Source organism: Gobio gobio (assembly GCF_949357685.1).
Source record: "Gobio gobio genome assembly, chromosome: 6".
Lineage (NCBI taxonomy): Eukaryota > Metazoa > Chordata > Actinopteri > Cypriniformes > Gobionidae > Gobio > Gobio gobio.
The window spans coordinates 11,147,660-11,165,319 of record NC_137102.1 but is presented as its reverse complement, the minus strand read 5'-3'; the positions used below and the strand labels follow the sequence as shown (position 1 = coordinate 11,165,319).

General features: G+C 38.7%; 1 protein-coding gene across 1 annotated transcript in view; it reads left to right on the top strand.

The window, feature by feature from the left end:
- Positions 1-5,939: 5,939 nt before the first annotated feature.
- Positions 5,940-17,660, top strand: part of cdh7a (cadherin 7a) — a 77,094-nt gene continuing 65,373 nt past the window's right edge. The window contains exons 1-2 of the mRNA XM_079819238.1: positions 5,940-6,388; positions 15,164-15,620. Of these exons, the coding sequence (XP_079675364.1) occupies positions 15,378-15,620 (243 nt within the window). The 5' untranslated portion in view covers positions 5,940-6,388; positions 15,164-15,377. The remainder of the gene's footprint in view (positions 6,389-15,163; positions 15,621-17,660) is intronic.

The window sequence follows — 17,660 nt, the reverse complement described above, 5'->3', positions numbered from 1 at the left end:
TGTTCTTCTGCAATATTACTCTGAGAAAACAGGGCTTCTGGTTAAACACTGGGATGATCTCATAATCAATTGTCTCTGTTATTGTGCGCTGAGGTTTCATTGGTTGGTTTCTTGCAGCAGTACATATCCAAATCTAAATTAGGCTTTTAAAGTATCGACTGATTTGGTTCACAATTTTCAAATTCAACTCCACATTCCACAAACGCCAAATCGTACCATTACATCCTGGGCTGGACTAACAGAAAATGACAAACCATTTTTAATTTTGACAAGCGTGTGAAATGCACCTATGGGAGAGGGGAAACTACGAAACCCCCTGCGATTGACTATTGAAAACTGCATTTAAACATTCTTTTAACTAAATGCATAAAGTTATAGTGTGATAAGACGTTTATTATAATTATTATCGCTTATTAAATTATTTAATATATCTTTTAGGAAAATTACCAACAATGTTTTGGGTGAGCCACAATTCAAAGTGGGTGACTGCTACAAACTAGTTCTACCAGAAAGACTCGGGAGAATAAATACTGTGACAATTATCCATTTATTAACAACCCAGCAAGCAATAAAGTACTTTGGTCCGTAGCTCGCAATCTGAGGGTCCGGACTCTGCATATCCTGCCTGAAGACGAAGGCAGAGGCGCAGCCGACCCCCCCGTGAGGTATGGAAGGGACCATCCTGGTGGTGGTGGGGTGGATGTAGGGAAGGATTTGACTTGGAGGTGGTGGGGAGGATGGCGGTGAATTGGAGCGTCAGCATCTGCGAACTCAGACATGAGTAGTTACCGATCTTTTATACCCAAGTATTAGAATGTGATTGGATAGAAAAAAAGTTGAAGTGACGTGACAATTAAGTCTTCCCGGCAGAACTTATGCTAAAGCTTTCATGGATGTCAGTTTACAAAGATTCCCATAATTGATCATTTTTTAAATTAACAATAAATGAATCGATTAATCATTAACCAATCTCTTAAATTTAAGTTATCACATTACTTAACAACCACTTACAACCCAAAATACTGAAAATAGGTGTTGTTTTTAAACTTAGAAGTTTGTCTTTACGGTGAATATGATCATCACTTAAAGGGATAGTTCACCCAAAATTGAAAATAAAGTCAGTAATTACTCACCCTCATGTTGTTCCAACCATGTAAGACCTTCGTTCATCTTCGGAACATAATTTAGTATATTTTTGATGAAATCTGAGAGCTGTCTCACTCCTCCATAGGCTTTCAGAGGGAATGAAACTTGATGGCCCAGAATAGTAAGGTAAAAAAAAAAGTAAACGTCATTTAAGGAGTCCAAATGACTACAGTGGCTCTGTATTAAGTCTATCATGCGACGAAAATACGTTTTGAGAGGAAAAACAACAAAAATAACGACTTTATCCCACTATTATTGTTGTTCAATTTGAGCCTCTGACGAGAGTTCGCGGGAGTGCCACGACGCATGCGCGAGAACTGAGATTAACCCTACTCCGAAAGAGTGAGCAGCCAGTAACAAGTAGTAGTAGAAGAAGAACGCCGTAATCTCAGTTCTCGTGCATGCGTCGTGGCACTCCCGCGAACTCTCGTCAGAGGCTCAAATTGAACAACAATAATAGTGGGATAAAGTCGTTATTTTTGTTGTTTTTCCGCTCAAAAAGTATTTTCGTCGCATGATAGACTTAATACAGAGCCACTGTAGTCATTTGGACTCCTTAAATGACGTTTTTACTTACTATTCTGGGCCATCAAGTTTCATTCCCTCTGAAAGCCTATGGAGGAGTGAGACAGCTCTCAGATTTCATCAAAAATATACTAAATTATGTTCCGAAGATGAACGAAGGTCTTACATGGTTGGAACAACATGAGGGTGAGTAATTACTGACTTTATTTTCAATTTTGGGTGAACTATCCCTTTAACAATTGCATTTAAATTTGCTGACATATTAGATGTGCTCTATTTTCATAGCATGGAATTGCTGCTTTACATGAAAATGTGATCTGTAAAATCATTGTTCATTACAGATAGACTTGTTATCGTTGAAAGGTTTCATCTAGCAGAATACTATCAGACGTCACACCCATGGACAGTTGGCTGAACGTCTGATGCATACGATACACTTATCTGGAGCATGCTTGGATTGGTTTGATCGCTCAGATTGACAGGTCTTGATTTAATATAGGAGCACACAGCTGAAACACTACTGGTGCTTAATTTTTCCCCATATGTCTGCTGCACGTTCTGCCCATGAGCCGCACACACCTCAAAACTACTCACTCTAACGATGAGCATGCCTAGTTGACCATTGACAATTAATCCATCATCCATTTAATTGTTAACATCCCTCCTACAAACAATTCTCTTATTCTAAAAATCTATGTCAGTTTATATGGATGCTTTATTTGGATCTTTTAAAGGTTGCTCGAGAGACTGAAAGGCGAGTATGTGCCTTTGGAGTATGAATCGTGTTCCTCAGAATACCACTTCACCTTTGAGGCAACCCTTAAAAAAAAATTCTTAGCTTCTATGCAACCTGTGCACTTGCTGGCGGTACTTGTTAAATTGTGCACTTAAAGCAAATGGAATATCGCAAGGCCAACACTTACTTGGATCGCAAACTCACCCACACCTTGACAGTGTCCTTTAGTATCAAGGGTAAACTTTGGTTCTATTTGTGAATGCCACGCATTGGCACAACTGTACAACAGCAAAAATAACCCCTTGTCTAAAGATTCTGCCTCCCTTGCTTTTGAACTAGCTCAGCTGCACCCTCACTTATGAACTAGAGATCTGGTCTACCATGCACTACTTCAAACAAATACTCTTCTCCTGCCTCCGTGCTTCTCAACTGTGGGATTAAATGCAAGAACATTGGACTCAGAGTAGCTCAGTGAAGCTCAGGGCTCTAGCTGTCGCCAATGTTCGTTAATCCAGGGCAATGTGACACTGCAGAGTGTCCTACTGTAATTGAGGAGTTGTTGCATTTGTGTAGTTTTGACTGGCTCAGCACTGCTGTTCAAAGCATAGGTCTATTGACGGTGACATAAGCCAGCAACAGTTAATTAACTTTTTCATAAAGTAATGCTCGCAGCTGGATTAGAGGACTCTCTTCAATATAAAGTTTCTCTTGTTTGTTTTAGGTCACAGAGGGATTGAGCCAAAGGAGCCTTACAGCTATATGACTTAAATTATACTGGAGTGGATGACAGGCATGCTATTACAAACGAAGGAAAATCGAAATTTCAAATATCACAATAAGTACAGTAAATCTTTCTCTCTTTTCGAAGAGAGGGTGGAAAGGGCGAGATACAGCAGACGTCAGCATTTATGTTACTTTTCGTTCAACCATGCCAAAAGGCATATCCATACTTACTGTAACATTGAGTGTCAAGTAATAATATCTGTCTGTAATATCAAATACATAAAAATAAGGTGTCAAAAATTATGCTTGAAGCTTGTACGTTCACGAGGAGTCAAAGCATGCATATATACCCTAGGGATAAGGCCACACAACCACTGACCACAAACAAAATATTTGCATATACTTATGATATTATACAATACAGCTCATGTCCAAATGTTCGCTATACAGAGTAGAACGATTTTTAAGTTAATTAACACCAAATTTAAAAAGCTTCATCTATAATTCATATGGATCCAGGCCATGCTGTACTTGGTGTTATGAAAATATAGGGCCCTATTTTAACGATCTGAGCGTATGGCCTAAAGCACACAGCGCAAGTGCACTTAGGGCGTGTCCAAATCCACTTTTGCTAGTTTAACGACGGGAAAAATGGTTGTCGCGCCTGGTCTAAAAGGGTTGTCCCTATTCTCTTAATTAGTAATGGGTGTTTTAGGCATAACGTGCAATAAACCAATAAGAGTCTCATCTCCCATTCCCTCTAAAAGCCAGTTGCGCTCGCGTCATCCGGATTCGCTATATACATGGTGGAATTTGCAAGCGAAAAACTGAAAGCATCTCTAGCAAGGAAACGGATCTGCTCGTGCGCGAGGTTAAAGCACGCGAGCTGACCATCTATGGGAATCCGTTGGTCAATTCAGAGGCTGCATCTTTCAAAGGACAAGTGTGAACAGGACCTTTTCAAAAATACGGGTAAATTGGTTCCGGCAATTTACCAGTAAGGGAAGTTGGAACATTACCAGTAAATTACCGGTAATGTGCTCTGTGTGAATGCGGAATGAAGATTACCGGTATATGCACGTATGAAATCAGAACGTGCTGATGTAAGACGTCTGTTTTGGGCCAATCATAAAGACTTATGAAGATGACGTGATCCGCGCTGTTTACAGTAAGGTTTTTTTATCGTTTTTTTTTTCTATTTAAATATGCGCTAAATGATTATCTTTGACTGTTGCGCTATGTCTTGCCGCTTTTTCAACGTGTCACGCTCGAGACCCAGCCTTCTTTTCCATTCATCAGCACTGTGGCTTTGCAGTTGGATACTGAAGTTTTTACATGACTGGAGTGTCGTGTTTTTAAGAGCAAACACGTTCTGTTTGATCATCTGTTATGATGTTGAGATGAAAAAAGATGTTGTCAAATTGAACAGATAGTGAAACTAAAGCATTTCTCCTCATGCGGGCGGATGAAGACAACGGCGCAATGTCTCTTACCGGTAAAAAGCCAGAACGCTGTTGTTTGTGTGAACTGCATATTTGTGTATTTACAGGTAAAGTCATCCTGGTAATTTTACAGTAATTTACCGGTATTGCTGTGCGAAACAGGCTATTGACACATCATGACAGTAACATCATAGCAGATGTGGTACATCCAAATTTCATTCATACTATCCATATTCATACTAGGCCTATATAGAGTACTTTTTTAACAGCCGTGAAGTAAATTCAAGTGCAGTACCTATTCAGACAGTACGCAATTTCAGACTGTCGTATCCTTAATTTCCCGGGAAACTAAGGATGCATTTCGAGGTCACATTTGAAGGAGCCTTTGATTTGGGACAGCGTTAAGCTTTGCTACTTTTGATATAAAGTCTCTGCTGTCAAAATTCAAACCATAAATACCATTTTGTTGCTCTTTAATGTGGTGTGAGAGATCGCTGTAGTCGCAACTGATCATCTCTTCCTCTTTACGGCTAGTTATACAGTAGTACGAAATAAAACTTGAATTAACATCAGAAGGTGTTGAAAGATACAGTGCAACTTACAAAAATGTATCATGCCTCATGTACAACTCAAGCAGTGTTTCAATCACGGAAAGACAGCTTGTGAACGATGACACGTGATGTTATGTTATATTTACCCCAGAAAACACATTCAATCACCATAACTTGTTATTTAGTTAAAAAATTTACTCCAGAGTGGAGCATTTTGATAATATGCACTAACATTATATTTCCACTTAACCCGTTCTTCAATATTTAATATTTGAATAAATTGGATGGAGTATAAACATAATATTGTCAAAGTTTTTAACAAAAATAATGAATTATTAACACCACATTACATTTTACAACATTTGCTTACCTTGCATTGTCATAAAAAGGTCAAATTATTTTACTAATAAATATTAATACACAGAGAAGCATTTTTGTTTATTGTTTAAGAAATACTAACAAAAGATTATGTCAAACTACTTAATGTCTTCTTTTAATGAGGCTTTTTATTATAAGAGTTGTTAAAAAGTTGTTGTTGTTATTATTATAATATCTGCCTTATTTGCAATTTAAATGTTTGTAAATCAGTAATGGCTATAGCGTACCCACAGTGTACACCAATAGTTGAGATATTGTATATATTCTAATATAAGAAAAATTGTAAGTGAACCCGCATTTCAGGAACACAAAATCCTACTGAATAGGTTTTAATTTGGTCCCTCTCTGCACACTTTGGCCCCTCTGTGCCCCCCCTAGAATCCAACAGTCGCCACGGCACCTTGGATACGCTGACTGACATCGGCACCTCCCCTCAGTGCAGTTTCCCTGATGAACGATGCTCCTGTAGCACACTAACAGAGACTTGTCCATTTTGTCAGCCACTTTCACCAGAGACAATAAGTTGCGCGTTACCACTGTTTTCCCAGAGTTTGCGGGGACTGTGACTCCCGAGGCATGCTTCACGGATGGCCGACAGTGTTGTGGTCCCTTTGTGAGTCTCTCCACAGTGCTCTCCCCTGGCTGAGGTTCGCTGCAGCTGTGGCTTCTCAATAGGGCTTATTGTAGACGCGCGGAGTGTGCGCGAGCAGCGCAGTGATTGAGCGGAACGGAGGGAAAGACGCCTGTAGTGCAGGGATGCTCCTGAAGATGTTTCCTTCACTCATTCGGGAAGAGCGCGTCTAGAGCGGCTGCGACGTGACGGAATCCTTCTGCATTTTCACAAGAACATTGACAATTTATACGCACGCGAAGGACCAAGAGGAAAGGTGAGTCTGATTTTTGCAGTGTTTACTGGGGTGCAATGTCGTGTTTGCCGTGCCCGTTAACATACGGCTATACAAAATCATTATAGCAATCTAAAAGTTGAGAAAGGGCAGTAGCCTACTATTTTGGTGTTTGTTGTTATTTTACTTATTTTTTCAGAAAATGTCTGTTTTAGCTATTTAGCTGCCTACAATGAAAGTATTATACGGAAAGAGAAAAAAAAATATTAAAAGGAAAAATGAACGAAGCCTTTTTAAATTCAACACAATAATAAATGCAGTTTCAAATATTGTAGAACAGTGTGGTCAGCATAAAGATTTTAAGAGCCGCTTCTCAAAGTTTCCCTCACTGCCTCTGATGTATTAATATTCAGCGCTTTTCCCTCAGGAGCATCTGTGATGTTCAAAAGTTAAGGTCTGGCAGTCAGCATATTAATCGAGTCGCTACCAAGTAGCCTACAATTTCTCGGTCCTAAGAGCAATAGTTGGGACATTGCCAGTGAGTCGCATTTGTGATGCAAATACTGTCGTCTGTAGTGACTGTGAAAAGATTTAGTTCTGATGGGTTTATCCCAATATTAGTTGTTTTTAATTTTCTGTAGCCATTATACCAAAACAAATGCAGACATCACGGGTACAGAGGTGCAGCTTTTCCTCACACCTCCGTATCGATATCAAATATCTCCCTGTCAGGACGCCACTGCAATGCCAAAAGCAGCACGGAGGCTCGTAGTGGAAACTTCACTTGCAATGTGAAGCTGTCGGCCGCTAGGTGGCGCGTTGAGTGAACTGTGCGAGGCCAACTTGATAAGCTTATATATCCAAAAATGAATTGTGAATTTGGCTGTTGTTCAATATGATAAGATATATATGCTATTTTCAGTATTATTTTCAGAATATGTTCAGCTTTCTTGTGCTGTTACTAATTTGTTAGGCTACTATTTGCTTACTCCCTGGCTTAACTATTTGCTTACTCCCTGGCTTAACATCTGGATGTAGCCTATTTCGTGCCCAAGCACAAACGGGTTGTCGTCAAAGAGGGATGAACAAGAATCTTGCCCTGCAATCTGGGAATCCCACTAAGATGTTTATATGCTATAGGCAATGGGCGTCTTGTTGGTTTTTTTGTGGCCCCAAAGAAGATCATTAAAAAGCGAACCACTAAAATGGTTTTAGATGTTTTGTTTGTGACTGATGTAGTTTTGCCAAGTCATGCTGTCCACTGAGGGGTGAAAAAAATAGTAGCTAGTAAATTTCACAATTCATTACAAAGAAACTGTAAGGGACACATTTAAACATGAAATTTTGAATGAGAAAATCGGAGTTTCTTGTCAAATGTAGTCCAATAATATTTGTTTATTTTTTCCACCCATAAACATGTTGTCCCAGGCATTTTACATTTAAGTGATAGCGTTTTGCATTAAACAGGATGCACTGATTACACTTTTACGAAAAAGGCTTTTTTGTGTGCAGCATGTAATGAAACGTTACATGGAAAAATGGTGTTTTAATATATTGCAAATGTATTCTTTATTAGAAATTTTCATCACACATTCTCATAAGCAGTCATATCCAGCCCAGATCCTTGCATAATCTTGTCATAGTCACCCTCAAGAGTCTGCACAGCGAAGGGCAGCCATAATAAGAAGGCCATATGCTACCAGTCCGCAATGTGCTGTGTTTGATGTCCAGATGCCAGGAGCCTTGCTTTGCTCTGTGCTCGAGCATACTGTCCCTGGTGCGTGCCACAATCGCTCTTGAACCGCAGGGGGGCTATGACTAGATAGTGTGCTGAGATGGGTTTTTGGAGCCGAGTCTCTGGCTGTGGCTGTGGCTGTGGGCGCTCTCTCACAGGGCGGTCTGCGCTGAAGCCTAAGCTCCTCTCGTCAGATGGCATGGGGGGCTAATGAGACTTCATCATCCTGTCCCAGACCATTTGGGCGATCTGTGCTGAACACAAAGTCCGGGGCCTCAGCCAAGCCTGACAGCGAGCAGATTCGGGCGGGGGAAAAATGTTAGTGGGGGGCTGGAAGGAGAAGAGGGACAAATATAGTACACTCGTGGCATGGCATATAGTCGCCTTGTAATGTACAGTAGGCTAAATCATAATAGGTTTTTAGTCATTTGATCCGTCTAAAATAATCAGAGAAAATAAAATTTTGTGATGGGTTCTAATGCAAAACACACACAGATTTGAATATTTTACAGTCAAGTCACGTTTATTTATATAGTGCATTATACAATACAGATCGTTTCAAAGAAGCTTCGCCTTAATACACTGGCAATGTAGCAAAATTGATCAATTATGAAACAATTTCAGCTGTGAAGTAAGTAAAATCCCCATTCGATAACTTCTAAAACTTTAAAGACAGACCTGTTGTGAGCTCAGAGGTTGTTCATTGATGGTATATGCTTTTGTTGAAGCCATCTGTTTCTATTATTCAGTTCAATAACAATGTTGCAAATTGAATCAATTATGCAGAAGGCATTATGCAGCTAAAGTCGGTTCACTGTTGATTAATTTCAGTTCAACAATGGTGTTGATGTTACGAAGATTGTGACATGCTACCCTCACTTTAAATTCTATTTATTTGCGTATTGTTTTTGTAATTTACTCCCCCCATTATAGTTTCAGCCCTAGTCTGGGTCCTAAGCAATTTGGGCACATTTGAGAAATGCCCTGTCTGGCAAACTTGTCCTGAGATATTGCTTCAGACGCACAGCATTAAAAAATCCCTAGGTTTGTTTCCTGTGTCCTTGTTTGCTGTGTTTTAATGCAAGCTTGATAAATGATCCATATCACCTTCCAGCTCTCTATTAGCCTGCGCTACGCTATAAGCATTCCAGACTCAGAGCTCTTTTTATTCTGCAGTGGTGTCATGTAGCACTTCAATGAAACTATCGGAGGTCGGAGATAATTGAGACGTGGTGAGGATTATTTTGCCATAACTGTGTTTTCTTGATACCCATCGTCAACCATTTTTGAAAACTTTTTGTTGAATCTACTCAGTCAAACGTGTAGAGATCTAATCAGCTACTAAGCACTTGTAATTCCCCTATAAAGTGAAGCTTATGATAGAGATTACAGGCTTTAGATGAGACTTTTCCCCACTGAAGGGTCCTGGCACTGTGGTCTTCTGAAGCAAAGCGCAAGACGCTCTGTTCTTCTCCAGCAGCGCTGGTGCTTTTGAGCTTGGAGGGAATACAAGGAGGGAATGGATTCCCTGAGGAATGCTTTGTGATTCACTCTTCTGTTCACCTTCAGAGCTTGAGCTTCAATTATGCTATTATGTTGCAGAGTTAGAGTATCTGTCAAAGCTTTAATGTCACATATATGTTCAACACCTTTTATTTAAACCCTGTATATTACCATCAATTCAATTCAATTCAATTCAAATTTATTTGTATAGCGCTTTTCACAATACATATTGTTTCAAAGCAGCTTTACAGAAAGTGCATTTCATAGATGTACAGTAAAAATGTTAGAAAGACAATGTTAAAGAATAATGTTCGAAAAAGTTAATCAATCGTGTATTAATTTAGGCCATAACAACGCTGGCGTTGAGTCGTCTCTTCACGGGCGTGGAGTCGTCTCATCACAGGTGTCGGGGCATCCGAAGTCTCCATGAGAAGCTGGATACAAACTGGAGCTGATGAACTATTTACCTCGGGACTAGTGTCCCGAGATAACAACAGAAAAGCAGATGGGAAATGATTAGCGTAGCTGCTGTTCAGAATATTATATTAATGCTTTTGATCCGATTTAACTGTAGTATAAAAAGATAATTATAATGTGAATGCTTGGCTGAAGAGATGTGTCTTTAATCTAGTTTTAAACTGGGACAGCGAGTCTGAACCTCGAACAATATCAGGAAGACTATTCCAGAGTTTAGGAGCTAAATGTGAAAAAGCCCTCCCCATTGATTCTCAAATAGCTTACCTGATCTGGCTCAGCTGCTCAGTGAACCCAAACAAACAGATGAACTAGAGGAAATGACTAGCAGTATGAGCACGATTTTATCTAGCACATTAGAAATTGTTGCACCAATTAGATTAAAAAAGGTTAGAGAGAAACCTAAAGCACTATGGTACAACAGTGCTACACATGTTATCAAGAGAGAAACTCGTAACTTAGAGCGTAAATGGAAACAAACAAATTTAGAGGTCTTTAGAATCGCGTGGAAAGATAGTATGTCACGTTATAAAAAGGCCCTAAAAGCATCTCCGCAAAATAATAGAAAATAATCAAAATAACCCAAGGTTTTTATTTAACACCGTGGCTAGACTAACAAATAAACAAACATCGCCTGAGCAAAATATTCCGTTACAGTTTAGTAGTAATGATTTTATGAATTTCTTCACTGAGAAAATAGAAAGCATCAGAAACAAAATTGTAAATGTACAATCTTTAATGATGTCTTATGATTCAACCGCAACTATCGCCCGTCAAGAACTACTACACCGCTTTACAACTATAGGACAGGAAGAGCTAAATAAACTTATCATTGCATCTAAACCAACAACATGTTTATTAGATCCAATACCCACTAAACTACTGAAAGAGTTGTTACCTGTAGTGGAAGAGCCTCTTCTCAATATTATTAACTCGTCTTTATCTTTAGGTCATGTTCCAAGAATATTCAAGTTGGCAGTCATAAAACCTCTCATTAAGAAGCCACAATTAGATCATAATAACCTAGCAAATTACAGACCAATTTCAAATCTTCCATTTATGTCTAAAATACTAGAAAAAGTTGTGTCCGCTCAATTGTGCGCTTTCTTGCAAGAAAATGATATCTATGAAAAATTTCAATCAGGATTCAGGCCGCATCACAGCACAGAAACTGCACTCGTTAAAATCACAAATGATTTACTTCTAGCTTCTGACCAAGGCTGTATCTCAATACTAGTTCTACTGGATCTTAGTGCTGCGTTTGATACTATAGATCATAAACTACTCTTAGATCGACTTCAAAATTATACTGGTGTTCAGGGACAGGCATTAAACTGGTTTAGATCGTACTTATCAGACCGCTACCATTTTGTCTGTCTAAATGGGGAAAAATCAAAGATGACGTCAGTAGACTATGGGGTGCCGCAAGGATCCGTGCTAGGCCCTCTGCTATTCTCAATATATATGCTGCCACTTGGTAATATTATAAGAAAACATGGAATTAATTTCCACTGTTATGCTGATGACACTCAATTATATATTTCATCACGACCGGATGAAAACGCTAAATTATCTAAACTGACAGCGTGTGTTGAAGATATTAAATACTGGATGACGTGTAATTTTCTGCTATTAAATTCAGATAAAACGGAGGTGTTACTTATTGGTCCAAAAAACTGCCCACAAAACCTCTCGCAATACAATTTTACCTTGGAAGGATGTCCTGTCACTTTATCCACTACAGTAAAAGACCTGGGTGTTATATTAGACCGCAACCTGACATTCGAAAATCATATTTCATATGTTACAAGAACGGCATTTTTCCACCTTAGAAACATTGCTAAGCTACGTAACATGCTATCTATTTCTGATGCAGAAAAGTTAGTTCATGCATTCATGACCTCGAGATTAGATTACTGTAATGCTTTATTAGCTGGTTGTCCTGCATCCTCAATAAACAAACTACAGTTAGTCCAAAACGCAGCTGCTAGAGTTCTTACTAGGTCAAGAAAATATGATCATATAACACCAATTTTATCATCTCTACACTGGTTACCTGTGAAGTTCCGTATCAATTACAAAGTATTGCTACTGACCTATAAGGCCCTAAATGGTTTAGCTCCAGTGTATCTAACGGATCTTCCATCGCCCTACATATCAACACTTTTTAATGGTGCTAACGCTCTAACACTTTAAAATAATGAAATTGTTTGAAGCTCATCTGAACCTGCAATAAATATTGTAATGAATCGTATGTACATGCTGCGATAATTGCATGGTTTTGAATTGCCTCGCACTCAAAACCCAATATGGAAGTTGTTCTCTCTGTAAAGCATAGGTCAGATCTCATCTTTTCTCGGACGACGAGAGATTTCCTTAGAGATTTTGACATCCTCTTCAACATCAAAATAAGCTGTTGGGGCGTGAATACTGCTGCTGTTGGTTTGAACTGCTGGAAGGACAGATTTCTCTAGAGAACGTATATGTGCTCTGCCCAAATCCCTTTTGAACTGTTTTTTTCCAGACTTGTAAGTGTTTCACTTTAAAAGGATGTTAGAAACACCTAAAAGGCTCTCTCGGACCGAGAAGCTCCAGGGACCCCTTAGGAAAAATTTGTGCCTGGAATTTTGTCACTTCAACTTAGTGTGCGCACTTTTAAATTGTAGTTCTCCTTTGCAATTTGGAGCATGAGGGTTTTTATACAATATAAAAATCCAGTGTCACTTACATAACACTTTTACCATACGGTGTAGCTTTGTAGTTCTTAGTAGCAGCTCTTAAGCTGGAGGATGTAGGTTCAAACCCCAGATGGGGACCATTCATGAGCCACTGCCATTGTGCTCTTGAGCAAAGCGCTTAACCAACCCCAGAGTGAGTTTCACACAGTACAAAAGTCCCATAAGTCACATTGAATTAGAAACTGACTGGTAAATGAAGAATAATATAAGAATGTAACATACTTGTGGGTCAATGACATGATGCTTATTATTTTATTTAGTCAGGAACCATTCATTTATTTAAAAATACATTACAATGCAATTCATATATAATGGCCTCTTACACCGCTTCTATGAATTTCCAAATTAAAATGAATTTTTATATATTTTTTAAACATATTATTATAGTTAAAACTGGTACAACTCTTATAATAAAAAGCCTCATTAAAAGAAGACATTAAGTAGTTTGGCATAATCTTTTGTTAGTATTTCTTAAACAATAAACAAAAATGCTTCTCTGCGTATTAATATTTATTAGTAAAATAATTAGACCTTTTTATGACAATGCAAGGTAAGCAAAGGTTGTAAAATGTCATGTGGTGTTATTAATTCATTATTTTTGTTAAAGGTCCTATGGCATGGATTTTTTATTTTATTTTATAAAGGTGTACTTATATTGTTAGTATGATTTTTACATCATAAAATGTCATAATTTAGAAATAAAAGGCATTTTTTTCTGTGAGACTTCAGTAAAAACGCCCACTGTTGTGATCGGCTGACATCTTTGCATTTGAAATGAGTATCAGATCTTGTAGCGGAGGGGGCGTGGTTTAACGAGGTCTACGAGGCACGAGCAGGCACGAGCCTGCCAGAGAGACCGATGGACCTGAGTTCACTTCTCATCAGTTCTCTCAGCATGTCTCAGTTCAGTGAACTGTGTAGTTACTAGCATGTACTTCAGGTTATTCGTTTATTTCTAGTCGGAGGGACTGTCACTTATGTCAGAAAGTTAGTAACTTTAGTAAATGATGGATCAGCGCTGACTCAAGATGCGACCCGTTTAGAACGATTCAGTCCAATTTGGTGAACTGGTTCGACCGGTTCACTAAAAAGAACCAGTTCAAAAGAACAATTCGTTTGCAAACGGACATCAATGGACCAGAGACGGAGCGATTGCAAACAAAGTTATATATTGTAACTACTGAGTTGTGAGAGCGCTGTCAGCGCGAGTTTATTTTGTTTGTATCTGAGAGTTCTGAATAAACACGAGTCCCAGTCACGCCGAGCCCGTCTTCCTCCTTATTCCAACTTTGTAACACACGTAATATACCATTAGCATTATTTTTAGATATTTTCCTATCATATGAAAAGCGTCAGCATTGAGTACACAGCACAAACAAAGACAACAGCGCAGTAATCGAATGTAATCCAGTTTATTGTGAGGATAGCTGGCTAGCCTAGCCCGGATACGCTCACGCTTACCCCCCGTCTGCTTAATCTCCCGCCACGTAAGGCGCCTCCGCTGTGGGCCAGATGCAGTACTGGGGGTCGGGGATGTTGAAGGCCGACCGGTCAGTGCAGCCTGAGCTTCGGCGTGCGTGAGGTTTATCTCTAAAGATGTGGCTCTGCCGATGTTGAGCAAAAACTCACGACTGTATGCACATTTTAGAACAGATAGACGTGACGAGGACGTACAAAGATAGAAGATAGAAAAGATAGAAAACACCGTTCTGTCGGGAGAGAGAGAAGCTGCATCACATTTTGCTTAAAATACCAAATTATATTATTATTAATTGAGCATTAAAGTAATAAATTAAAACTTTTTTCTTGAAAATGGTAAAAAAAAAAGCCATATAAAATGGTTTCAATCCCATATGAAACCATCATGAATACAGAATACATGTGTTATACTTATTTGACATTGACCCATACCCTATAAGACAAGTATATGCTAATGGAGCAACTCACTCCTTTGTTGGGACTTGGGATGGTACATATTTGCTTTATTTCTCCAAATCTTTGCATTGGAGCTCTATCCCTCTCCCTCTGTCTGTTTCCCCCTCCCTCCCCGGTTTCCTCCAGCCCTAAAGATTAATGTGCTCCACTTTCAGCAGTGCTGTCAAATACCCATCCAGAGGAAAGAGCTGAATGTCCGTTTTGCTCACCTGTAGTGGTCTGGCTGCACCTGCATATCAAACGGCAACCTCTGAAATGCCAAAAGTCATGTTGTCTAAATCTGAGGTTCTAATGTCAAGTGTTGTTGGAAAAATGACATTCAATCAAGTCTGTATCTGTGCTGACAGACACTCTTTTTGTATATTTCTTTGACTCTTTTCTCTCACTCTGATTTTCTTCAACATCTCCTCCTGGTGTCTGTTCTCACCGCAGGTTTGAGGGCTTCAGCTACAATCATCGTTCATTCCTGTGGTCTCGCCCATCAATCACCGGTCAGACGGTCCTCTCTATCCTGCTACCCGCGCCAGTGCTGAGGGTGGTGCACAGTTTCCCAGGAGCAACGTCTTAGCCTCAAGATCTGGGGCCCGTTCAATACGGAGGAGTGTATTTTTTGTTTCCTTTTTTTTACTTTCATCCTTTCATCAAAATGATGCATATAGGCTCTGCAGTGTGGACTGGACTGACTGTAATGACTATGCTGCTGTTAGCCCAGTGGGACGTGGGCTGCAGGGGTATGACACTGAACTCTGTCCCGCTCCGTCCGGCTTCCCTGAGGCCCATCAAAGCTAGTGTGGGTGAATCCCTTCAAAGACACAAGCGCAACTGGGTGTGGAATCAATTCTTCGTCCTGGAGGAATACACAGGAGATGAACCTCTCTATGTTGGCAAGGTAAAGCAAAATATATCATCTGGCTCTGATATTTTATATGTACCAAGTCAAGTGCACTGAGGTCATTCCTTATGACAACTAGGGTTGAGCACTATTGTTTGAATATTATTTTCATTCTTTGTTCTATTCATTAAGTGAAATGCATACATTTAACAAATATCATCTGAAAGGTCAAACAATTTAGAAAAATACTGAGCAGGCTAAAAAAATGACCTGATATTGTTCAAAGGTTTGGAGTTATAAGAAGTCCCTGCTCACCAATGCTGTGTTTTTTTGGGGATCCAAAATACAGTAAAAACAATAATATTGTGGAATATTATTACAATGCAAAATAATGGTTTTCTATTTTAATAAATATTAAAATGTAATTTATTCCCGTGATGACAAAGCCGAATTTTCAGTATCATTACTCAGAAATCATTCTGATATGGTGATTTGCTGCTCAAGGAACATTTATTATTATTATTATTATCATTGTTGAAAACAGTTCTATTTTTGTAGAAACCGTGATGCATTCTTTTAAAGCTTCTTTTATGAATAGAAACTAGGGCTGTCAATCGATTAAATTTTTTATCACGATTAATTGCACTCTTGTTGTGTGATTAATCGCGATTAATCGCACACTTATCGTAAAATTAAGCATACGCCATTTATCTCATTAAACACATTAATTTAGTCATCATTTGCTATATCCAGCAAAGTAAACAATCAGAAAACTGTATTTTCTGCAAGCTTCAAGGATCATTGGAGACTCCTAAGGACACCAAATATAAGGAGTCCATATAATTATATTATATAATACATTTATACACACCTAAGCACCCATGAAAAAAAACATTATAGAAAAAAAAAACGTTACAAAATTCACAGTATATATAGTATGTGTGCAGAGCAACAACAATGAGACTGTTTTCATTTTAGACGAGTCAAGCTGCAATACCGAACAGGACCACACGGAGATGCCAAAAACTCCTAAATCAACCGCTTTGACTGCATAAACTTATGATTACTAAACACAAAAACGTACACATGACAAATCGATCATTATCCTTCCCGAGTGTGTGGGGAAACAACACAAATGTACTGTGTGTCTGTACATGAATGCAGCGTGCGATCAGTGATCAAGGGTGCGTACATACATGGTTCTTTGTGCATCAATATACCAGACTCTCACGCGCTTACTGTACAACACCAAAATTGCGCTCTTCAGAAACAATCACAGAATACCTGTTAGCGCTGTTTTGAACTGTTTGAATTAATTTGATTACTGGATCACTAAAAACTTTACCAGAGTTTGACGGCTTAAAATGGCCTGATCACAAACAGAGAAACAGAATCGGGTTGAATAGTTAGAATGGACATTTCCTCCTACCAGGGTTATAGATGCTTGTAGATGCTCATTGTGATTGTGATAAACTCCCGACTTCTAAGATCATCTAACTGCGTGACGAAAATTATGTTAAAGAAGCAGCTTCACGTTCTTCTGTAATTTAATTGCGTTAATTGCGTTAAATTATTTTAACACGTTAAGGAATTTAAATTAATCACATGCGTTAACACGTTAGCAGTGAAAGCCCTAATTTAAATAAAATAAAAAAACTGCATTTATTTGAAATAGAAATCTTTTGTAATATTATAAATGTTTTTACTGTCACTTTTGATCAATTAAATGCATCCTTGCTTAATAAAAGTATTATTAATAATAATAATAATAAAATAATAAAAAAAACATCTTACTGACCCCGAACTTAATAACGGTAGTGTAAATCCCATGCATCTCATTTGATTACTTACAGATACAGTGTGGTCATTTTTCGGGTCATTGAGTGACTACGTTCACCTCTGAATGTAGTTGAAGTTGCACAGTTTTGAACAATTTTGGGCTTTGTTTTCACTGTTATTTATCATTGCTCCATTTCATACAAATCACCCAAAATGGATGTTATTACCAGTTGTAAAAGAGATCTTAGATTGCATCCAGTGGCAGCCTGTTAACTGGGCTGACATGTTTATTTGGATAATGTACATGGGGTGCCCGGA